The following is a 27,164-nucleotide window of genomic DNA, read 5'->3' as shown; positions in this document are numbered from 1 at the left end:
TTTCCTCTTTTCCATCAAGGATTATTGTATTTTCACTATTTAATCATACTTGCCTTTTCATTTATTTTATTTTGTTTGCCTTCATTGGTTTGATATTTAAAAAAACATTGGTTCATTGTTGATAATCCTATGTATAGTACAAGACAGGTTTATTTATACAAAAAGTTACTACATCTATTTAAATACATCCACGATCGTGAACAGATTCCATTATTGATATCCGCTTACTTCATGATTTGAGTTTTATTGTTACTTTCAAAGTTATTCGAATTACCTACGTCGATTATTGAATGGTCTTGCGTGTTTATATTTGAACTGGAAAAATACTAATCTGAAATAAAATAAATCACCCTATCTAAGAAACTATTCAGAGTTTCGTGCAGATTTGGAAATGGGATTCAATGGTTTGCGAACACTTTTTATATCATTAACTTTTCGTTTCATGACCTTTATCAAACTATTTTTGATTGAAAATCTATTATGATAGTAAAAATGTTTGAAATAAAAATAAATTATTATTTGAGCGAGTCTGGCATAAAACTTAGTATGTATTTTGTTTATTTATTCGTATTGTCTGTATATATTTTTTGTTGTTCTTGACAATGTGATCATGTTTAATCAGTACACATTTGTGCGATTTTTAATCTTTTATTCCTGTCTGTTAATTTTATAATACCTTCCTATTGATTTAAACTATTACCAATCGAGAACTTTATACCAGTGGTGTAGTCAAGCCGGAGCGCTTTGGAGCGGCGCTCCGGCTCTGGTGAGGAACAAATATTACGTTTCAAAAAAATTTCTACTTAAGTCTCTTCAAGCAATTCGAAATAAAAACAAACGTATTTATTGCCGATAACTGGCAAAATTCTAAACATGTGTCCCCCCCTCCCCCTCCCACTTCACCATAGTGGTGGCGGTGCGCTCCGGTACTTTTTTATTCAGGACTACACCACTGCTTTATACCTACATGATATTGGTGTAATACCTGTGATGATAAAGGTACCGTCTTGTATTATTGACTGAGCATGTCCGTGATTTACCGTTTAGTGATTACGTGATCACCGTTAACATATTTCAATTATGAGGTGAAGATAATTAGTTATAGATTACTCCTGTCAAGACTCTTCGTCAGATAATAATTGTTCTGGCAAAGTGGAAACTGTTAAATCCGCCATTGGCCGTCAAAGCTGCGCACTTTGATAACCACAAATAATCTCAAGTCTCGATTTTCATTTTGCACCGCGGAAAATTGCAAACAAGAAAACGGTAGTTTTGTGTATCCCGAGTAAGCCGATTTTCGTGCACGCGTATTTCACGGAACTGAACTTTTTACTCAGTTTCAATGCTGGGATCGATTTCACGTTCGTGACATCGTACAATTTTGCACATTCTGTGGGGAATATTTTATGATAATAAGTCATTTTGATGAATGGTGCATGTGTTTATTTATTTATTTGGTCTACAAACAGTAAAACATAATATTACAAAACATAAATATTCACACGAATAAAATCCACATTATGTTTATTTTTTCGAATGGCAATGCATATGACAAGTACTGAATGAAATGAACAATGTGAGTGATTAAAAAAACTTTGAATTATTGTTTAAATTCATTTATGAGCATGAAAACGCATCTTGTACAAATACATTTCTTAAACCCAAATAATCTGCTGTCAAAAATGTCAATCTCCGTGCTTTTGATATTATTATATTCTGCACATTCTCGATTTAGGATTAAAAAACGATGCATTGAACGAATTTATTTGAAACGTTTTTGGGTTCCTAAAGTTGTAGCCATTAGGCTAACTAACCCCCGTTCGATCTGCTTTCGTAAGCAAAACTGGTGTCCTTTCTACGTAGTTTTCCTTCAAAGCCTTTATTTCTCTATTTGTATCACACTTTTATACTTTTGCAAGATAATAATTAGGTACTGCTGTCTTATTTCACCTCGTCATTATTTATTACGGACTTCAATTATTTTTTTATTTAATTTACTTATAGGTGATTTATTACACATTATTTGAGACTTAAGTCCCAACTCCGTGGGACTAAAAGTCCCGCGTTGTTAATTATTACTATTATTTTATTTTTATTGAAATAAACGGCACTTAGTGCCTTTTATATATTAGTTGCAAAAAAAATAATATACATACATGTAAGTAGTATTACAAGTAAAAGATAGCATTTCAAACAAATGAATACTTAACAGTTATTTACAAATTAAGAAGTCTGAAAAGATAAACGGTATAAAAATTATAAAAATATTGATAGGAAAATTAATTTGGTAATAGAATTTTTTTAAACCTGTAAATAAAAAAACTAAGAAAAACAATCATAATAACCTTTCCCTCACTAAGCATCCAAAAATTACACATGATCCGAACGGGGGGGCAAACGACCCCAGCGCCCACTTGTATATGGCATCAAGAGAATAAAACGTTGGAAGTGTTTAAGACGGTGCAATAATTTATTCATGTGTTCGCGTACACATATTTTACTCATTCGTGTAATTTATTCATTTTTGTTAGTTTGCCGAATGCTCATGTACATAAAGTGAAATTGACCAAATTGGTCTATGTGGGATTCGAATCCCCCTTTTCGGTCCGGGTAGGTTAATAAAGAAATAAAATAAAAAATGCAAAACACTAATCGATAAAATTAAAAATGTTTTATTATTTAAAACTACTACTCAGGTAAATAGTAAAATATAAATATATACTGATATAAAAAAAATCTTAGAGTACCTATAAACTAAATCAAGAAAAGAAAGGAAAAAAACATTATTAATGAAATTTAAACATTATTGAACAATACCAAATTATAAAAAAATAAAATGGAAAAAAAGTATCATCTAAAACTATTAGGTACTAGCTTTCCTCTACCCATGAAATACAAGAGAAGGGCCGTCCTGTTTGAGTCACTAACGTCTTGGTATTTATTGCCTAGAGTGTGAAGTCTATTGATGACTGCATTTTTACCAAATGAAGTCGAAGTATCGTTGCCACAGTGTTGGTAGGTTTGCCGAGTTGTCCTTTTCGGTACATTAAAATTAATTACTGATAAAATTGCAGGGGCGTCAAACGTGGAATGGATTGTTTTATATAAATTGATTAAATGTGTTATAATTATGCGTAAAAATTATATTTATGCCATACTTACTGTGTATAACATGTTTATCCCATGCATTGTTCTCGGAATTGTGTGTATATTAATTATGGATTATTTTAAACAGTACCTAAACCGTTAGAGGTTGGAAGAGACGAGAACCTAAGCTTTCGTTATTTATATTTACAAACAAATCCGATTACGCGCTTTTCATCGGCTTATCTTTCAGCTTCTATATACAGGGTGTTCTTTAAACCCTGTCACATCCGAAACCACAATGATCAGTATGGGCAAGAAGACATATTAGCATATTTAAAAAAATATTTAGAACAAAGAAAATTTTCAAAAATAAAATATTTAAAAAAACAAATGGTTGCTTACTTCTGCAGGGGAGAAGTGAGGGGAGCGCGGTGCAGTATCAGACTCCCCTCTCCTCATCCTCGTTTCTCCCCTGCAGAAGTAAGCAACCATTTGCTTTCTTTGATATTTTATTTTTTTAAATTTTATTTGTTCTAAAAAAATATTTTAATATGTCTTCTTGCTCATACTGATCATCGTGGTTTCGGATGTGATAGGGTTTAATGAACACTCTGTATATATATATATATATATATATATATATTTATTTATTCATATAAAGATACATATTACCTAAAAATATTAAAAAAACGTTTCCCTAACACTATGAGGCCAAAGGCCCTGTGTTGAGTTAGGATGCAACAAATTATAAATGATGTATTTTTTTTTTTTTTTTTGCAAAAATAAAATGTAATTATACATAATAATATGTGAGGTATTATTACTATGCTCCATTGTACGGAGATAAACGTACATTTTCATTCATGAATCATGTACTTTTGAATTATAGCTCCCCGTAAAAGGTCAATCGCTATTGTTTCCCATTTAGTAAAAACGGAGAGAATGTAACAAACTTGTTGCATAATATTTGTCGTGCTTTTTCTCGGCCATCCCCACTGCGCAGTTGCAGCGTGTAACGTGTAACCGTGAGATGTCCTAGTATTGTTTTGATTAATAACCGAAGTGAAGGAAGGTACATAATTAAATGCCATTGTTGCATTCGTCAATCATCAACGGCAGAAGAATGTAAGCCGTTGTTCGCGAGATTATCTGTCGCATTCCGAGAAATGCAAATGACATGTGCCAGGAAGTGTTGTGCCCTCCCCCTGGATGCTGTACCGATGGAAATGATCGCTATTTATGTTCATTTGAATTATCATGTGAAGTTAGCTTAGCATGCAAAATGCTATTTCATTCGCTAAGAGGGATTCTTCAATCCATCGGAATTTTTCAGAATATCTCAGTGAGTTACCAATTTTTTGTGGCACTTTTCAGGGTCGCGCAGTTCTGTTTAGCGATTTTCCAGATTCGCGCTTTTTTGTATGCCCACCATTTTCCGGTACCCTATTTGAGATTTTTTAGAGTTCGTTTTATTTATTTATTTATTAGTTCATATATACATTGTTACAAAAATAGTACAAAAAATACTCTGGCAAATTCTGCTTGTACTAGGAGTAGGCTCAGTATATGAAGGGTCGGCTAGCCAGAAATATTAGTATGCCTAATGTTGCAATCGGTTCCTATGTGGGCAAATGCCTGTTCTAAGAAACCGGATTTGTTGCGGCAAATATGGTTTTCGAATATGTTTCCCATAAATAAAAATAATATTGAAGAAATAGAAAAACAGTTATTATAACTCAAAAGAGAAGAAAAGAAAAAAAAAAGTACAGTTTACATTAAATTTAAAAATAAAATTAAATATATGAATATATACACATACACGCATACATACTACATACATACATATAAACATACATACATATATACACACATACATACATATATACACACATATATATATATATATATATATATACATACATATATACACACATATATATACATATACAGGAGTCATCCTTAATTCTGACCTTTCTCTTGACGCTCAAATTAGTAGAACGATAAGTTCATGCTTTTACCAGCTGAGACAGATTAAATGCATTCGCAAAAATTTGCCAGTTGATGCCGCCCGTCAATTAATAAATGCGTTTGTAGTGTCTAGAATCGATTATTGTAATGGTATCTACGCAGGTCTACCGATGAATAAAATGACTCGCCTACAGGCTGTATTAAATGCCGCAGCGAGATTTATTTTTGGAATCTCTAAATTCAGTCATATCACTCCACTACTTCGGGAATTGCACTGGCTACGTTTTCCGCAGAGGGTGGAATACAAACTCTGTTGGCTTATGTATAAGTCACTGCACAACTCTGCTCCAGAATATCTAAGGGAACTCTGCATTCCAGATGAACTAGCTGACAGACGTCTTATGCTCAGATCAGCTACATCTACGTCGAAAGGAAAAGTTATTATACCTCTACGCAAACAGCGCACTAAATTCGGCGAACGTGCATTTGCGGTCGCAGGCCCTACGGCATGGAATGCTCTCCCAGCAGAAATCCGAAACTGTGAGAGTGAAGTGATGTTTCGGAACAAACTTAGAACCCACTTGTTCTCTAAATCATTTGAATAAATTCTTAGCATGTAGTGGAAAAGTAGTATGAAAAAGTATATTAATTTTCTTAAATTAAAAAGTTAAAATTAAATTTATATCTTTATATAATCACTTTTTAAAGCGCCCTTGAGGTATTATATTACGAAAATGGCGCTATATAAGTTATCCATAATAATAATAATTATTATTATTATTTTACATATATATACACACATACATACATAATATATATGCACATGCAAAAATACAATAAATTTATAAATGATTCAATGGGATAGCATAATATTTAGATTACTATCCTCAGTAAATTCTCAGTTTATGTGTTTTCAGTGTTTAATTTTGTTTAAATTTCTTCTTTTGTGGCTTTTTGAAAATTGAAAGTAGCGAGTACGCTTAGCAATTGCAATTACTATTGTGAATTCATTGACCATGCCAATGCTAATAATGGTCGTTGACTGAGTGAACTAGTGCAGCCATACTGCTGCCACTGGATATATTATGGACAGGGATGACCATCATAAACGCCAACATTCAAGTTCGCTCTGAGCTCGTGACACTGCGCAAACAGACCACACCCGCAGCTTACCCTTCAGACTTGGACGATCCGATTACTTTCGCCCATTCTCTTCAGCACACTTTCGTTCGTTTCTACTGTCCAGAGTAACGATGTCTTATGCTGATACTTTTAACTGATTCTCTTTCTGCACATCGCGAATCCGTCAAGTATTTTTTTTATTGCCAAGTCCCATCTGTAAATTGATAATCGATAGTACTAAGTAGCCATACCGTATCGGGAGTGGTGATAATTGAACTAAGATGTTTTCCACGTCGATTTATTCGGTACTTGTTAATTTGTTAGGTAAATTATTATTCCATCAGTATTTTCCGTATTGATGTCATCATCAGTTTATAGTGTTGGAATAATGATTAGCATGTTCAATTATTTATCTTATCTTACCGAGACTTATACCCGAACTGAGTATGACTTGAAAATTGTCTTAATCGTCAAATCAATACGATTCATTACAACATGTATTTATTTTACCCCGGTGGATTAAATTGAAACATTCGTTTCGGTTTCGTTAAACGATTTTATTTTTTGTTTTCCCGCTCTTTTGGCGATCAAGGGTATGTGAAACTGTGTAATGAACCGGTGCGGCGCGTTTGATTCATTAAATTTACGCGTTAAATATTTTAATTACGTAAGTTTTTCGACCTTCAATCGGGCGTCCGTTGACTTATGTCACAATAACGTGACGCTCGACTATACAGGGTGTTCTATAAACCCCGTCACATCCAAAACCACGATGATCAGTATGGGCAAGAAGACATATTAGCATATTTAAAAAATATTTAGAACAAAGATTTTTTTAAAATAAAATATTTGAAAAAAAACAAATGGTTGCTTACTTCTGCAGGGGAGAAGTGAGGGGAGCGCGGAGCAGTATCAGACTCCCCCTCCCCCCTCGTTTCTCCCCTGCAGAAGTAAGCAACCATTTGCTTTTTTTGATACTTTATTTTTTTAAATTTTATTCGTTCTAAAAAATTATTTTAATGTGCCAATATGTCTTCTTGCTCATACTGATCATCGTGGTTTCGGATGTGACGGGGTTCAATGAACACCCTGTAGAATATCGGTGAGGTGATTGTATGTCCACAATAGCATTTATAATACGATTACCTATAATTTGGATAATTTTAACATTCAAGCTAATTCAATACTTTATTGTCACATTTTATTATACTGTTTTCTCGTAATAACACACGTATTAAACACGCGGTCATTCATAAAATTTTCCATCGTTTCGTTAAGTATATCTTACACCCGGGTACCTGTTTATTCGTCGCGGATTGTCAACTCTCTGACTTGATTATACCGCGGACGGTTGAATTATATTATAGTAACTAATCATTTATTATAAGCACGAGCATCGATTGGACAGTTGAGTACGCATCGAGTGGCGGGCGGCGGCTGACGGCGGCTGACGGCAGTGGCGGGCGTGTGACCTCCGGTATCTAGCGCTTACCGCGGGATGAGTGCGAGCGGTGCGGAGTTACGGAGTCACTATCACCGGTGCCAGTGGCAGAGGGCACATTTTTATCGGGAGAAAATTGAATAAAAAAAATCCCTTTTTTGCGGTAGAAAGTACGTGTAAAATTTGTCGCTATCGCAGAGTCACGCGTTCAAAACACAAAGTAACAGTGATTTCTTCGAACGATCGATTGTGTTATCTTCGGCTCGGCTTAGTCGCAGCGTAGACTTCGTTCCCTGCATACAGTCTACGCCTCGTTTCGTGCTGGGATAATGTGACAGTGACGTTCCGAGAGCGCGGGCATGTGATGAGCGGCGGCCCCCCGGAGCCCCGGCGCTGGCTGGCCGACCTCGCGGACCTGCGCGCGCCCCCCTCGCCCTCCGCGCCCCTCGCGCGCTACCCCTCGCCGAGCGCCGAGGACTTCCCCCCGCTGGACGAGGCCTACCTGCGAGAGTGCCTGGGAGAGTACCCCGACTTCCTGTACCACATCGCCCGCAACAGGCACGGCCTGTTTTACTTCAGGGTCATCCGAAACCTTCTGCTCGATAAAGGTACCCACCGCCTTGTTATTGTCCCGACTTGTCTCGCTTTTCTTGTGATCGATACTCGACTCTCGACCGGTTGTTTATTCCATTATGGTCCTCATGCCACTAACCGAGCCTCTGTTATAAACATTCTGTTACATTTTTTAGCATCGGTAATTTGTAAATGTATGTAACTTTTCTCCGCTTCCTTTCTTGCGTCAAAATCGTATGTCAAATCACTTTCTCCATTATCTCATTTGATGTATTATTATAGCAGATACTCCACACTTCTTCGATTCTAATCAGAGTGTTTTGACTATTACATCGCTCATAGCGCCTAGCTGATTGCGGAACGTTGATATAATAAAAAATACTCGGCTCTCGTTGGGTTAGCGCCCGTCTGCAGATATGATCTCGTGTGAAAACATCGCGCGTTAGTTAATAGCAAATATCAGATATGCTTCTCTTAAGGTAGGGTCCCTCCTACACGCATACAATAATAATATTAAATATAGGTAGTCTTAATTCTCAGGTTGAAATGTTTACTGTTGTATGCGGTACCGTTTGGATGTTAATGCAATAATCCCGACATTGCTTTTCTCGTGCGAATGTGTACTTGATTAAGCAATTTAGCATATGAATGCGGGTATATTTTACTTTTTTGATTGGCCTGAGAATTGGCGTGAAATGACTGTTATTAAGGTGTAATCGTGACCGGAATAAGCGACGGCCTGTAACGGAAGATGTTTGATTAATCGTACCATTATTGCATCGTTGAAAGGTGCCGAGGTACAAAAATACCATTGTCGGTTCATAAATCTATATTAAGAGTCTATACGTTTTACCCTTTATCCGTCCGATTGAAATCTTACATGTAAAGTAAAATTAAGTTTTCTGTCTGAAAAATAGAATATGTATTTTTTTTTTTTACTGATTACCGATAAAGATACTAAGAATTTTCATACATAAATATCGATTTTAGATTATACCATCTCGGTATGTACCGATAAAGATAGCGTTTGTAATCGCGGCCCAGGTGCATCAAAAATATCAATATATCGATAAAATATCAATTTATTTATTACGAAAAATTTATCTACCAACGGAATAGATATTTACATATTTAAAAAAAAATAACAATAAAAAATATCATTAAAAATAAAATCCTAGTAAAAGCGTGTTTGAGGTTTTATTTTTTAATTCTTTAATTCCTGGGTATACTTAGATAAAAGATATTTTCCTCGATTGTATATAGGTGTTTCTGTGTCCCGGCGGATGAAGAGTAAAGTTCTGGGTGTGAAATAGAACCAGAACCCTGAACGAGTGCTTTCGACTCGATGGCTACTTTCAGGTAAAAATCCTGAAAAAAGATGTCGATCGGAGATAAGTCCGCCCCGTAGTGTAGTGGTTGGCGCGTTCGTCTACCATGCTTGAGATTCTCCTAGTTTCGATTCCTGGCACGGTACATATGAAATATTAATTTTAAACGTGGTTTTACACAACAATATTTCATGATTCTCGGACGGTCACTTGAAGCGTAAGACTGATCATCTTACCTTCTATGTTAAAAAAATATAAATAAAGTACGGTGCCATTGTAGTACCAATTCAATGACCTATGCAACATTGTAGTTTTAGTTTTTCTTGTTGTTATTGTTATATTATAATAAAACTACTTATACTTTAAAACATAAAGAATCTCCATCCTAGAACAGACTGAGCCATGTTAGGTGGAGATTGAAACTATCCTAACCGGAGGACGCCCCGTATTAATTTTCTAATTCACTAGTTTATTTTTAGATTCCCTGGTATTAAAGATGTATACTTAAATATGCAATAAATTTTAAAAATAAATTAATGTAGGTAGATTTCAGCCGAAACCGAAACTTAAATTGAAATAAATTAAAAGTCATTTCCAAACTCCCGAAATTGGGCGCTTTTTATTGTAAACCTTACGAGTTCATTAAAATAAGCGTTAAATAAAATACTCAATGAAATAAAAGGCATAAATTAGTTTATTTTAGCGCTTTTTATTTCGTTGTTAAGTTATACGTATGACTTATACAGCCGAACGTAATCCGACACATCCCGACCGCAGGTTTCGGCTGAGTCGAAGTTTGAACCGAAATCGCGGCCAAAACTCGTTTTATTGACCGAAACCGGAACCGAAAATTCGATCGGACACTATGTTTAGGTACCTTAATACTCGTGCCAAATGTCAGTATTTAGTATTTTAAAATGTCTCATTCGACTCGAATGAGACATCATTAGAGTATGATATTTCTAGAACATAAATGTCAATCATTTTCCATGTTATGACAATTACTCTTTACATGTTCCCTCCCTTTATTTACCATTTGCACACCAATCCATAAATGATAATAAAATATTCCGATTGGTTTAAAAAAAAATATTTTTTTAACTAAAGTAGCACTTGTATTTAAAGGGTTTTACACACCTCGGGCACATAATAGTTTACCGGTGCCAATGACTTGGTGGTTTTTGATTACCGGAACCTTTTAAAATAGAATATTATATTAAGTACTTCACCAATTTTTTAATTCCACTGTTAGTAAAAATCTTATTTTGTATCATATCAGTAATAAACCGCATCGATTTTTTCCAATCGCTTTATTTAATGAACCCGCATTGATTTAACGACCTAATTACACTAAACGAATGCTACAAAACAGCGAAAGTTTAGATGTTAAAATTTCATAAGGTGCCTCGAATAACTGCAGAACTTGTTTCCTTATAAAATGATATTTTTCTCCACTTTTTATTGTATTTTCCAAACTATACATAAATTATAGATTTTGTTGCTATTTAGGTAGTACACCTTTATTATATTTATCATTATTGCGTTATATTTACGTTTAAACTCGAATCATTTATATTTTTGACCATATTTTTTTCGATCTTTATAAAAATATCAAACATCACCATGTTTTATCAAATAATATTTATTTATTTATTTTATTTATTTGTTATTTCACGTTTTACATAAAACTTTTTTTTAAATATAAGTACCTCACTGGGCACAACCCGTGTCGAGGCATTCATTTATATGATTTAATATATTATACTTATAGTGTCTAAAAAATATATATAAAATACATATAAAATATTACATTTTCACATTTAAATCCACACAGATATATATACATATATAATAGTAAGAGAGAAAAAAAGAAAGAAAAAGAAAACAACATTATATTATTAGTACAGCTCACACATTTAATTACTGTGCAGACAGGTCAAGTAACAAGTTACTGTCAGCTCCCGGTGGCCCAACATCCGCACAAACGCCAAATGTACGAGTATATGACATATATTCATAGAGACACTGTGTGGATACAAATACAAAACACGAAAACCAAAAATAATGATATATTAACAATTTATATTAACATATGTAATGACAAGATAAAGAACATTTTAGAGAAGGTAATATAGAAGTCTAGGCATCTACTGGACTTATGACCTGTCATTGGTTAGTTTAAGTGGCCACTTTACACACTGTGTAACATTCACCATTCTGCCCATATTTGAACATCTAAATTCTTTCATCTGTTGATGTTTGTGAAGTTAAAGAGCTGAAACCTTTATTTATGCGGGTGAGATTCGTCTAATTGAATTATTTCACCTACGTACTAGACAACGCCTGAAAACTTTATTCTCTCAATTTCTATTCTTCTTCATGGTCCCGGTGGATTTATCAACAATATTTTGAGTTTGTCCAAATTTTTGTACACAGGGACTGGATTCAACTCCCTGGGGAGCTGTTAACATCAACATATTACAACAGAGATTCACAGAACAGCTCCTTAGGGTGTTTAATCCAGTCCTTGTCTACAAAAATTTGGACAAACTCAAAATATTGTTAATATTTATATATAAATTTTTATTTACAAAATTGAAGGTTTTGGTACCTTTTACAATCATGTTTTAAGTGGGAACAATAAATTGTTTTACTTAGATTTGACCTGTTCGTGTCTTACATCATATTATAGAACTGGCACCATAGATAAATTAATAAGAATTTTTACCTACCAATCTTCGTGTAAGAATAATTTTCAAAAAGTTCTTCTTTTTCATAATTATATCTAAGTCGATGGCATTTTTTCATTGAATTTTTTTTTATTTAAATCTAATAAGTGTTTTTCCTGTACAGTTAGTTTTTTTCTGTTTCATATTTTAATTTTTTTTTTTTATTTATTTAATTTTTTGCACATAATTTTAATTATACATTGGCGGGCATTACCAACCAATAAAATTAAAATTTAATTTTTATAATTCAAGTTAATAAACATATTCAATCGGAAATTAAAGTAAAAAAGCTAAAGATATGTAAACATAGAAATAACGGAATTTGTATATAAATTATCTTAAATCAATACTATTACTTGATGGGAAAATAAAAAAAGAGGAAAGAGGGAAGGAGGAGAGATTAAGGAAGAGAAATAAGATTGCCTTTGTAGTTCTGTTTTAGTTATGTAATAAAACGGCTCGTATTATCAATATTTTTATTTATTTCATCATACCTGATGGTGCATAGGGCGCTGCATTAGTGCACAAGACGCAGCGTAACTCGATCATATTTTACACGAAAGTAAGGTAACAGTGAAATACTGCAATGCGAAGCCACTTTCATGTCGACCCTACCGGGAATCGAACCTGGGACCCTAAGCGTGTGGTAGGCGAACGCGCCAATCACTACACTACGAGGTGGATTAATCTACATTCGATTTTTTTTTTAAAGATTTTTAGCAGAGAGTAGCCATCAAGTCAAAATCACTCGTTCAAGATTCTAGTTCTCGAACTGTATTCTAAATCCGGCCAGACACTAGTAAATTTAACTATATATATCTAGATGCTTACTGTTATTGAATATGTCCAGCGGTCGTAAATAGTCAAATAATGTAATGTCTATATTATATAGAGATTCGCTAAATGAACTAACAAACGGCATTAGCAGAAATGGACAAATTATAAACAATATCCGATACGCGGATGATACTGTCCTAGCAGATAGTATGGAAAGCCTGCAGCTATTATTGGACAAAGTTCACGCGACTAGTTTGAATAAAGGGCTAGAAATGAATATTTAATATCCGCATGTTATTCGGAAAAAGCCTCAAACTTTCCCAATGACTTTAAAACTTGGAGCGCAGGTTATTGAGCAAGTCCATCAATATAAATATTTAGGGTGCTGGCTGAATGATAAATGGGATCACTCGCAAGAGATCAAAGTCAGAATAGAGATGGCGCTAGACTGCTTCTTCAGGATGGGTGACCTTCTTTGCAGTAGAGACTTGAATTTAGACCTCCGAATGCGCATTGCTCGATGTTACGTTTTCTCAGTACTTTTTTGCGGCGTCGAAACGTGGACACTCACCCAAAACACTTCAAAAAATCGATCGAATCCTTTGAAATGTGATTCTACAGGAGGATATTAAAAATCTCCTGGGTGGATAGAGTCCGAAACGATGATGTTCTCCGACGGATGGATAAAGATAAAGAGGTACTGAAGACCATAAAGAAAAGAAAACTTGAGTACTTTGGGCATGTGATGAGAGGCGAAAAATATAAAATTTTACAAGTCATTCTACTGGAAGGATTGAAGAAAGACGCAGTGCAGGTAGTAGGCGCATCTCTTGGCTTAAGAACTTGCGCGACTGGTTCCATTGCAGCATTCAGTCCTTGTTCAGGGCAGCTGCCAACAAAGTAAGAATCGCAACGATGATTTCCAACCTCCACCGGGGAGAGGAACGATAAGAAGAAGAAGAAGAGGAATAAGAATATAGGTTTATACCTTTTATATTTATATATAACCAAATAAATAATCAATGCATATAATTTAGTTACGACATAACGCCATTCAAAATAAATATACTTGGCCTAAGTATTCAGAGCGTACTCATTTTTAATATAAAGGTTTGTTGATGAATTCAATAATAAAATCATAGATTTTTTGTTCAAATTTAATCTTCTTAATTTTATAGGTAAATATTTAAATGAGCTTTCTCGGTGGGTTCTACGTTTTTTTAATTTCCCATAATCCACTTTTTTATATTCGAACAAGTTAAAATGTGTTACAATAAATAAAAAATATTTTTTAGTGTTTGGATTGTTTCACAGAATGAACTCGCACAGATGAGTATCACAGGTTTGACCGGTAATCTAACAATTACCGTCGAAATGATACATTTAATTTCTTAAGATAAAGCGCGAGTAAAGGTTCCCACTCTCGCGAACCGTTACCGTTACAACTGAGTAATGTTAACGATTATTTAATTACTCTCTTGTTATTGTTAAAAAGGTCGAATAAATATTGTTTCTTCTACCAAGTAAATTGGGTTAGCAAAGTATCCCGCAATTTAATATTAAATTTATCTTATTCTGCTCGATCTGACCATCGCGTTGTTATGGTTTAATTAATATGTGCGCTTATTTCTTCTGGTGATGTCATATTGTCACACGCTCCAAACTTGTAGATAGCTGTAATGTTGAAATGTGTAAAATAATAATGGCTCGTTTCGTCACGTTGCCGGCCGAGAAACAATAATTCGCGATTTCTTTTATGACAGTTGCCTAATAAAACTCGTGTTTTTTAAACCTTCAGTGATGTACCTGACATTTCACGACAATCGAGACTCGATTCAGGAAAACGGTTTCCTGAATTTCAGGTATCATGGAATTTTTAAGCCCGGTCGCTAGATGGCAGTAACAGTGTTCCAAATAATTCAAGGATTGATTAAATCCACGCCCCGCACTCCTCGGCCGTACTGGCACTAGGTACTAGCGTGAAGAACGAATCTCGGCGGACTACGGCTTAACCTCGCTCACATCTGATACCTTATAGCTGACAGCTGGTCAAACCGCAATCATCGATACCTAAAAATGAAATCATCGAACGTCGTGTTTGGATAAAAAAAATTCGCGCGCTCAGTGACTAACTTGATGGTTTGAAACGATAGTGATTTGAAGAATAAACCGCGAATGATTTGATTCCGGAGCCGATTGTTATGAAACAACAAACACCGGTGCTAGTGCTTCTAATGAGGATAAGTTATAATTGAAATGACAATATCCCGAGTGCAAAGTTCTCGATGTTTTTATTCGCCACTCGAGACCTGGTAAGCGACAAATTATTTACATTATGAAATACCGCGTTGTAAAGCCGAACACGACGATGGAAGTGGCGATTCCTACTTAAATGCTTTGTGACGAAAATAACTAAATAATGCTATTACACTCTCACTGCTGGTATTTTCTTCATCGGACCGCCACCGCGTTCACCTTCGGTTTTTGTCGAATAGCCGGAGGTAATCACCGGCGCTGTCGCTGTATTTATATGATTTGTGTAATAGCTACTCGTCAAAACGGTTTCTATTGCTCTTCAAAACCTCTTAACTGCATTCTCCTTAAATGTTGGTTTCATACATCGCGTGCTTTATTTGGCTTCTTTTTGCGAGCAATGAAATTTCCGAATTCAATATGACAATGACTTACTTTTCCCCAATATTTTATTATTATTTTTATCATTCTACATAATATATCTGACCGATCCACGCGACCTGGGGTATATGTAACTTTATGTACAAACTGTTGAAGTTTGAGTTTTGTCAGCGAGATAACGAATACCGAGCGTGACTGAAGTTACTATTCACAGCTATTTCGGTGGGAAAATGCTTTTTTAATTATCATATGTATTCTTCTTCCACTCGCTGCGAAGTTTGTACTTAAAAAAAATGAAACAGAAGACTAATTAATTAGTCGTATTAAGAGCCTATTCATCCATTACACGCATATCTGATGGGAACCGATAAGATTAATCGAGCAGATACATTTCTCTTCGCTGACAAGTCGGCAGTCATAGACTACGGTTCGAGCGGGATGGATGCCGAGGAAAGGAGCCCTTAATCATACGACAGGAAAGTACATCGAAAGATATTCACCGCCGGACTGGCTACGAGTGTGATCCTAACGCGACGCCGGATTTGTGACATCGTCGAATGCATCTGTGATGAGAATCTCAGGAGGGAGAATCTCCGAGCGCCGTCGGTATGGAAGCGGAAGGCCGAGACTCGAGTATGGCGGGCGATAGGAGCTCGACGGCGACGATCGCGCCCGTCAACTGGTGGACCCTGCTGAGCGTCGATGGCGAGTTCGACTACATCGACTGCGACGGCGGGGACGAGCGCTGGGCGGCCATGCAGCCGCGGGCGGCCGACGCGCGCTCCGTGAGCTCCGCGGACAGCGGGCTGGCCACCCTGGCCGGGCCCTCGCAGTGCGGCAGCGAGCTGTACTGGGACGACTGCGGGTGCCGGGCCGACGAGGACCCGTACGAATACGACGACATATTCGACCGGGACAGCTACAGGCGGGACTCGGTCGACGAAGATCTCGTGCTGGAAGGTAACACCACCCCACCGCCACCCCACCGCCACCCCACCGTCACCGTCACCCTATCGGCTTCTTACGCCGGCCATTATTAGTTCACCGTCTTGTCATTTGATGCGCTGATTCACGTTTTATTTTGGCAATCATTTTTCTCCTATGTTTACTGCGTACAAATAATGCTCCCTGTGAATATTGTACGCGACATTTTCCTCTCCCCGTAAATCATTCGTGCGTATTCAAGGTACATTCCAGCAATCAAGGTGACATCGAAAATACTAAATCCAAGGCTGTCGGACTTTAACTAAGTATGCAAATAATAATTGCATTAGTTACACGCTTCCGTTGAACGTTGTTTGTCATAATCGTTCAACGATTCTCGCTAATACGCATACATGGCAGAAGGTACCCATTGTACGTTCAAATCATAACATTATTTTTAAAATAAATGTGTGAGTTTACCCGTGTCTTCAATATACAGGTACGCGTATTTATCTACTTATCAAACGAATCAAAATTTTAATCTGTTTGTGTAAAGCAATTTTTCTAAATAAATTTGAAAATATATAAGTCTAACTGAGGTTTATCTTTGTGGGTAAATTTCGAAGAAAAATGTCTATTTTTAAAATTATATTAAATCGGTACCACCCCGTTCAAGTCGGCACAGAATTTTCCTATTACTGTCTTATCAATTTGTTACAATGAAGTATTTAAGATCATTTAACCTCATTTCATTCCGATATTGAGAAAAATACCAAATTTATTCTATTTTTGCATAATATATTTATTATAGTGCCTTTGTTGAATTCATTTGATGAACCATTTATATTTATTATATATTTCACATAACATCGTTTTTTACTTTATGTACGCAGAGACAATCACAGTCTAAGCTTTACTCAAAGTGCACATTTTATACATGCGCTGTGCTAGCAGATATTCTGCAAGGCATCATACCTTGCGCAAGTTATTCGTGCCAAATAATGTATGTTTTTATTTATTGGTTATGTGGATGCCCAATTTTTGTGTGTTATATTATAGATTCTATTATATTTTTATCAAAAAAATAATTACGAAAATTCTCTATTCTATTATTTGGTATTAAATACATTTTACGATTATATATCTGTAAAACCTCCATGTATGCTTAAAGTCGTTAAAAAACGCGCGTGGAAGCGTATTCGTACAAAAACTTATTGCGTCAACGATTTCTTTGATTTAAGGGAAGACATTATAATAATTTGTCATCGTTATTAAAGCTTCCAGACTCGACACAAATTTTAGTCTCGAATCTGCGACAAGACTGGTACTTTTTAAAAAATTTTGAGACTATTCGATACTAATGATAATTCGTACAAAAAATAGGGAATGTGTGGTCACATCATAGCATACTATTAATTAAACTTTTTACTAAAAGAAATACAAAACATGTCAACCAACACATGGATCACAATAGCCCTTTTTTTAAATTTTTTTTATTTCTTTTTATATTTTTTATTCATAAATTTCATAAAACAGTACATGTTTTTGTAAAATTCTAAGCATATCTACTTTTACACATCTAGTAAATGTTATCACTGTAACTCTCCAAAAAAAGATACTAACTCTTGTGCTTCGAGAGGGACTTACACTGTTTTAGTTGTTTATTTATAAGAGTTTATATAATTTTAAATACGAGTACATGAAAAGAAAAATAAAAACATAGGATATATAAAGAAAAAACATAAAACATACATTCATACTAATTAAAATTTAATGTTGTTTTTACACGAGTTCAAAAAATTTCTTTAGATTAACTTTAAAATTATTTATTGATATATTATTTTTAATAGTTTCTAGTTCATTAGGAAGATTATTATAATTTTTTACACCTTTGAAGACAAAGCTATTTTGATCATGACTTGTATGGAATTTAGGAATTTTTATATTATGTTGATATCTGAGTGACTTATTAATTTCAATTTTTTAATTTTTTTTTTTATATATTTGTATAATAGAATTTATTTTATTAAGAGTGTCTACTGTATGAACCTTAAATATTTTATATAGACTTTCCGTATTGAATGTTGAGGGATTCTTTAAAATTACTTTAATAATTAATCTTTGTACTATTTTAAGAGGGTTTAATATATTGGCATATGCACCACCCCATCCTACAATACCATATTGTAACAAAGATTGTACAATTGAGTAATAAGCTATTTTTAAATGATTGACTTTTTAAATATTCCCTAATCTAATAAATATGTAAATACATTTTCTAATTCGTTTCACTAGTTAAAATAACATGGTATAAAAATATTATTAAATCAACAACTAGCTAAGGGTGAAGTCGGCTAGCAGCTGGCAGCCATCTATGCCAAGTATGTGCAGCTTTAGCGTACACTCGAATAGTGCCGCACTGATCCAGCCTGTCTAATTAAAAAAAATTGTACATTTTATTAAAAAATAGCAAATAAGTAAATTTCAAAAAAATCACGAAGACACTAACTTGTCGGAGATACTGTTTTTAGATAGTATGTTATGTAGGCCTATGTAGCCAAGCTATTAGTTTACCCCGAAGATGGCTCCTGCAATGATAGCCGAAACGTCGGAAATCCAACTTACACGAGATCACACAAAAAACAAAGATACATATTGATAGCAATGCGTTCTCTCTACCCCAGGGCCCCGATTGCAATGGGAAGAACATCAATCTTCAATTTTATCTACAAAGTAAAATTATGTTTTCTGCATGAAAAGCGGAATATGCATACAATCTTTTCTTCCAAACATTTTCTTTTATAGGTTATCGACGAAGATACTAAAAATTTTCATGCAAATATACTCATTTTCGTACACAAATATCGTTTTTTTATATGGGTAGATAACTCTGTTAACTTCCCATTGTAATCGGGGCCCTGGAGAGCGTTCTGAATCGTTCTGCTAGTCTCGAAATTTCGATACTAGCATCTCGAGAGTCTCGATATTAAAAATGTCTCGACTCTTGAAATTTCGAGAATCGAGTCTCGAGTGGAAGCCCTAATCGTTATCACGTGCTGTAGATATATAAAAAAGCCATGTACTCTCATGTTTTAGATGCGCTTATATTATTGACTGGCTTTTGCATGCGGCCTCGCTCGCATGGTATTAGGGAGGAAGCTAATTAATTGGTTTTGTCGTTTGATAGTAAGAATTTCCCAGATGAAATTTTATATTTTTTCGTGATAAAAGTAACCTGTATCAATTGCCGGCCCTCCAACTATCGCTATGCAATAATTGACAATCCGTATGTCTATGGCTACGTAGCGTAGTTATTATGTTATAATATTGATTCTTTTTTCCACTAAAAAAATTCCCAAAGGAATTATACATTTTTCGGGATGAAAGTGGCCTTCCTATTTAGTATACAATAAAGCAGATAAATCGAGTCAATTTTTTTAAATCTGAACAACATTTATTCCTTTTGACGTCCACCTTACCGCCTATTCATTTTTAAATAATGATAGTCATTGTTTTTTTTTTTTTTCATTGTTTATATATATTTTTTTCATTGTAATTTCGTGTTGCTCCGCTGAGATGTAAAGAAAACGCAAAAAAATAAACGAGCACACTTTCGCATTTATAATATTAGTATGGATGGGTGGGAGGGGTAATCAACGGTAAACTTATCACATAAATTCGATTGATTTAGATAATACTATTTAAATTCTTCAATTAATTTCACAAAAAAAACATTCAAAATATTACAAATAAATTTCTACGCAAGATTTTTTTCTATAGGTGCACATCTTAATTCTATGACGCACACCAATCTTTGTGATTTATGGTGATTTATCATTAAATGAAGGCAAGGTGATCAATATTATTCTGTTTAATTGGTGTCCTGACGAAGAAACTGGTACGTCTCGAAGCCGGTAGACATAGAAACGTCGGTAAGTGACTATATAGAAATATTTAATAACATTTCATTTTATTCTTATTTCGCTTTAGAGTCAGTGTAAATAACAAAATATTACGTTAGGTTTAATTTATTTTGAAAAATACGTGTAAAATTTGCAATATACGATTTATTTTAAGAAGTGGTCTTAGAAATGTGCCAATTATTATTTCACTTTATTTATTATATCGGAGGTAAAATAAAACTATATAATAATGCTATTAATTTAATTGTTGGCAATTGGGGAGCCTTCCTTGTCTACCCGTGTTCATAAATATTTCAATATGTTTTCCCGTCCGATTGGCATTCACACATAAGGAATCAATTCGAAAACAGCAGCACTGTCTTTTTTATATAGTTTAACTCGTTTTTGCCGACCATTTTTATTTAAAAACATTGTAGTATCTAAAACACTACAATGCAAATTTTATTCGATTTCTACATTTTAATATGAAGGTTGTGTATCCTTTGTTTCGCCGTCGCGTTTTGTGTAACCATCTTGTATGAAAACTAATTTATTCGTCAAGCCATATTAACGCTTCGCGTTGTAGTTAAGTTCAAATAGGGGAATTAAATTAATGATCATAAAATTGCAAACATTGGGTTATTTCGCTTTTATTAAATACTGATTGTTAACGAATGTGGACTGTAATAAACAATGATCATTCATATTTATATCAGGGGCGTGCGGTGGGGGTTTTGATTAGGGAAGCAATTAATATAAAAGTAATTGGTACATAATAATATACACCGCCCTTAAGAAATTAAAGGAAAACTAAATACTATGCACATATGATTAGAAATAAACAATATTTTTACATATCTAGTAATAAATTGTAATAACAAATCAACCGCAACACGAACATCTAACATAAATGTTAAAATATTAATAATATTTAATCATATTTTCTTCAAAACAACATAAACCAATGTTTTTTTTTTTTTCATTTAAATTATTTATTGACAATTCTTGATGGAATTCCATTGTAATGATGTAATAACTTATATTTCCATATAAGTTATTAATTTAAATAATACTTGGTACACTTCCACTTATTTATTTTGACCAATTAGCGCTTTCACCCTCTAATGGGCATCTTCAGACTGGTGAATATTATACAGTGTAAGGGTAATTTATATAAAACTAAATATTATCTTAAGTGTAGGTACATTTAAAAATAAGTTGAAAAAGATACAATACGCAATACGCAATATTGCAATGGAACAGAGTGAGACAAATTATTGAAACATGTGTTGGCGGCGGTGTACTTTAAGAAAATATTCTGTTATATGAAATATATTTATTGTTTTATTACAATGTACAGGGTCTAACTAAGGGGGCTAATAAGGGTGAGTTTTTAAATTCTATCTGCTGATTTATTAAAATTCTATCGCCATTATTTTTTATCCTATTTATTTCTAAAATTTATAATCTATCTAACTTTTGACCTTTATGTCCTACATGTAAAATTTTTATGTTTTTTGTTTTATCAAAAGTATGTTTAAATTCATTTAAATGTGATGCATAGTTTGATAAGTCGTTATTTAATCTATGTGAAGCTAAATTTGTCTCACTCTGTTCCATTGCAATATTGCGTATTGTATCTTTTTCAACTTATTTTTAAATGTACCTACACTTAAGATAATATTTAGTTTTATATAAATTACCCTTACACTGTATAATATTCACCAGTCTGAAGATGCCCATTAGAGGGTGAAAGCGCTAATTGGTCAAAATAAATAAGTGGAAGTGTACCAAGTATTTTTTAAATTAATAACTTATATGGAAATATAAGTTATTACATCATATACCAATGTTTTATAAAAATAATCGTTCGTATGAATACTAATTGTCCATTTTGTAATTAATTTGAGCATTGTTATTACCTACTATGGGCCAGGCAAACGCAGTAACCAGTACACCGTGAGGCCGTCTAATATCCACACGGGTTTTTTGTGTGGATTTTAATTGAGAGTAGCCGCTAAATATTTTTTTAATAAACACAAAATAATATAATAAATGTCAATCCATCTTTATTTCACCGTGCCGTGTGTATTTGGACGATACGCGTAAAATGGTTCATTAGATTAGACGTTTATTTATACAGTTTTTGCTTACTAAATAAAAACATTATTTGATGCACTTTATTACGTAAATATTTATTTTCTTCTTTATATTCAAGCCTGTGGTTTTTTCACACTTTTTTGTGCGTGTTGTGTTCACGTTTCATATTAAATTAATGAGAAACATATTTTAACCTTTAAAATGTTATCGTTAAATATGAATAATAAAGATAAACAGAAAGCTGCATTATGCATTACAAGCACAAAGTGTATCGGTACGGCACTGCGCGTCTGTGTTGGAGAGACCAATGCACTTGGTGGCGCAGTGCATCTCGGGGTGCGCCGCCACCCCTCCCTCCTCCCGTCCTCCGGCGCCGGCAAAGTACGGCGCGGCGCCGCGTCGTGGATCGATAGGGGCGCCGCGACGCCCGCCCCGCGCCCGCGCGGCCTGCACTGTAGCCGTTAAAATTAATGCTATTTTTACCCATGCATATATTAGCGTGCGAAATCAACTATCTTAGCACGTGAAATTATATTAAATTCAAATCAAGATATATTACGTTCTTATGATGTGTTCAAATATTTCAATTTCGGGTCATTTTTAACTATAATCATTACGCAGATTACATAATTAGTCATGCATTATTACAGCTATGCTTTCACAGCTGTGTTGAGCGATAAGATAGTTGGCGTCAGATTGGCGAATTTTGAGTTGTGGATATTTCAAAACATTTTTTTTTGTATTTTAATTATATAAATATTACAAACGTTTTTTTAAAATTATTTTTAATTGCTCGATTTCATGATATCATTTACAATGATACTATGTTCCACACTTTTTTAAAGTATTTTTTATTACATTTTGTTCACCTTAAGTATAAAGTTTGTCCTTGTCTTTTATTTTGTCTCCTCAAGCAGTGCACGCGTGGAATTCTTTCGTTGGCAATAATGAAATTAAATCTAGGTTCCATTTTTAAGATAGTAAAAATTAGCAAGACTTTTAGCGGATGCTATTTATTGCTGATGCTAATTAATCCATCGGTACTGCAACGACCCGTTCTCGTTCAGACGCACGGAACAGACGAACAGACGGCCGCAGACTCTCCCGCGACTCGGCCGCCCAGTGCCCTGTGCCGCCCCCCGCCCCCGCTCTTGCTAATGCCCCCTCCCTTCGGCATGAAGGACCGTCAGCGGGCACAGTGCCCGGTCGCGAAATCGGCGACAATTTTCACATCATACATCGAAAGCATATTTTTCCTGGGCGTGCGTTAGCCGCGCGCGATGGACGCGCGTGAGGACTTTTCAAACATTTGAACTGCGAAAATGTGGCCGCGAACCGTTTCGTTATTCTCAAAAAAACGACGTCGAAAAGACCAGACAGTTCCTAGAAGGAGCAGCTTGGTGGATAGAATCGCTGGAAGTCAGAGCTGTTCTCAGATCGAATCCCGTTTGAAAGAATGCGTCGAAAATGCCGAAGGTATTTTCTATTACTTTCAATCTTGCACTTCAAATTTTAACTTTTTTCCCTAAAATTTTCTTTTTTTCTTGTTACAGTTCTATGCAGCAACAGGGTGAGCCAAATGACCAAGACCTACAATGACATAGAAGCGGTAACAAGGCTTCTAGAAGAGGTAATTTAAAATTAAATCAAACATTGTTAAAAATTCTCCATATTTTAAAATACCTGCTATCAATTGTAAATCATTTTAAGAACTGAATTTTGATTCCCTATTCTCCCACAGTTTTTATGATTGTTTTCTAGCAAACCTATTTATATTCCCCATTAAAATATAGAAAAATATAATATAAGGGAAAAAATGGCTTAAAATGAAAGGTAAATTATCCAAATATAGTAAATAGAACATCACATCCTTTAATGTTTATATTGCCTCTTTAAAAACTTTTTTTTTATTTCAACAAAATACCTGTGGTGTATTATTGCATGCAAAAAAAACAAGTCTATTTAATCATATTTTCTAACAGATGTTTTTTTCAATTATTTTACGTATAAATTAGGTTCTACTGCTTGTTTTTCTTTTTTAATATAAATGTGATAATATTACTTTCTTAACATTCATCATTTTTGAGGGGTGAATGACCGGACGATGTATTTTTAATATATTTTTATTGCGTTTATTTTGCCAACAGAAAGAAAAAGACCTCGAGTTGACGGCTCGTATCGGGAAGGAGCTACTCACCCACAACAACAAACTTGAGGCCAGTGTACAGTCGCTGGAGGCAGAACTGAAGACAGCTAAAGACCAGATCACGCAGCTCTCACATGACGTCATCAAGAAAACTGAACTGATCCAGGTAAGAGTGATATTCAACCTTTTCTCTGTTTCTTATCACTATAAATTCTCTTCTCGCACCCAGTGGTGCATATGGCAATGAAAACGGTCAAACATAACAGGCTTAGCACTTATCAGTACAGCACAAGGCGAACTAATCTACATTGATATCCTTCAGGATGCAGTAGCTATCGACTGGATAAGGTCAATATGCAGTCGGCATGGAACCGTGTTTATCATCCAGCTTAAAAGATTTAGGGTGCAAACGTTGATAGATGTAGAAACCAAGAAAAGAGACATGGTATGATCAAGAGAAAAAATGCTTGAAATTCGATATGTAAAAAAAAACAATATGTGGGTCATAAGATAAAATACATAATTGCGAAGGAAGTGAAGTGTATATTCATGTAAAAATTGTAGGGTTCCGATTTAAATGGTTTAAATTATATTCATTATTTGTATATAACCACTTACCTACTTTTCTATGTCTACCGGTTTCGAGACGTACCCGTCTCTTTGCCAGAACACTAATTAAACCAACATGCAAAACCCACTAAACACCTTCACCATTGATTAGATTATACGTTAAAAAATAATTCCCATGTCTTAATTGTGATCCAAAATATCAATGAATCTTTTTTATTGGCAATTCATCCTATGAAGGATGATTTCTATCAATGAAACTTCTCGGTTAATTTGACATACTATAGAGTTTTACCGAGAAATATCAACAAAAAACATCAGTATTTTGACTCTTTATTGCATGTCTTCAACAATATTGATAGTTTTATGAAATATGCTCTTTTTTAAAGTATAAATTCCTATATACTTAGACAATTGAGAAGCTATCAGGATATGTTTTGCTTGATTTACTCTACATTCATGATGTCAAAACTAGTGTTGCAACTCGCCGAAATATTTCTTAGACGCTTATAATTGTGGTCATTTTAACCTTGCCAGCAATTCAACTTGGGACCTCGTCTATTCTACCTAAAAACTCTAACAACTATACTAAGAGTTAGATAAAAAAACAGCACCTTTATTTAATATTAGTTGAAAATAAGCCAACAATACTAAATAAAACAATAATAGATCCAATACACATAATTTTACTCCAGTGTATCTAGGAAATATAAAAAACTTAGTTATGGATTTTTCTGCCCACAGAAAAAACCTATAATATTAAAAGTTTTGTTGCATTCTTAATATATAGAGTTGTATTCTTTAATTTCAACTGAAGGCGAGCAATTCATAAATTATATAATGCAAATTTAATTGAATGATTTTGCTTTATTTAGAATTAGTTTGTGCTGTAAAATATTGACAAGTCATAAGAAAAAAGTGATGCTGCTTAACACACACAATATTTACTCTTTCCATTAACAGGTCTGGTATCTTCAGCTTCAAGGACTACGTCATATTTCTTTATTTAAAAAATTATAATATTTTATAAGTACATAAGAAAACCAGTTTCATATGACATAAGTAAACTTTAAAAATCAAAACTATTAAAGGACTGTGCTAAAAAATACATTAAAACGGTGCTGCAAATATTTAGCATTGGATTACGTGTTTTTTTAAATATAAATATTTAAAAACAATTTTTTTTTCCTATAAACTGTTTAGTAATCTATCGGGTTGGCAAGAAAGTAATTTCGGTTTTGCATTGTGAAATAAAACTTTTTTTTTTGTACACAGAATAAACTTTAATCAATTGCATATTTTCCGTTTTGTTCGATGACCTTTTGTTATCTTTCTTGCAACATTATGATTCCGCACTCACAGAACTTCTGGTCCTTATCAGTAAAAAACTGAACCAAGTGCAATTTCAGATCTTCATCATTGGTAAAAATTTTACCATTCAGATAGTTTTTCAAACTTCAAAATAAATGGTAATCAGATAGTGCTAAGTCAGGGTTGTATGAAAGGTGCGACACGACTTCCCAGCCGAGTTTCCCACATGTCAGGCCTGGCATTGTCATGGTGGAACACAGCTCCTTTGCGATTTGCCAATTCTGATAATTTTTCTTTGAGCGCTTCATCCAGTTTCATTAGTTATTAACAGTAAATATATGAATTGATCGTCTGGTTGGAAACAGCTCAATTTGTAGTCCCGCCAAACTGAGAGCGTGTTATTTTTTGGTGCAATTCAGTTTTTGATGTGGTTTATGCTGGTTCATCACGCTTGGACTATGATAATTTTTTAACTACTCATTTTCTATCACCAGTGATTATTCGTTTCAAAAAAGGTTCGTGCTCATTACATTTGAGATGCATATTACAAATATT

At 34.2% G+C, this 27,164-nt stretch overlaps 1 protein-coding gene across 10 annotated transcripts in view; it reads left to right on the top strand.

Annotated features, from left to right (window-relative positions):
• milt (trafficking kinesin-binding protein milt) overlaps positions 1-27,164 on the top strand; it is a 146,267-nt gene that overhangs the window by 104,726 nt on the left and 14,377 nt on the right. For 6 of the 10 annotated variants that reach the window (XM_088234595.1, XM_088234596.1, XM_088234590.1 and 3 more), the window contains 2 exons: positions 24,139-24,215; positions 24,733-24,897. In XM_088234595.1, the coding sequence (XP_088090721.1) occupies positions 24,139-24,215; positions 24,733-24,897 (242 nt within the window). Of the gene's footprint in view, positions 1-7,785; positions 8,227-15,097; positions 15,338-16,092; positions 16,620-23,674; positions 24,062-24,138; positions 24,216-24,732; positions 24,898-27,164 lie in introns of those variants that run through there. The other 4 variants (XM_088234594.1, XM_088234600.1, XM_088234591.1 and 1 more) reach the window with 4 other exon arrangements.

This window comes from Micrasema longulum, unplaced genomic scaffold (genome assembly GCF_059751315.1).
Source record: "Micrasema longulum isolate JH-2025_06_02 unplaced genomic scaffold, ASM5975131v1 h1tg001259l, whole genome shotgun sequence".
Classification (NCBI taxonomy): Eukaryota; Metazoa; Arthropoda; class Insecta; order Trichoptera; family Brachycentridae; genus Micrasema; species Micrasema longulum.
The sequence above is the reverse complement of the archived record's forward strand: the minus strand, read 5'-3'. Positions and strand labels throughout refer to the sequence as shown.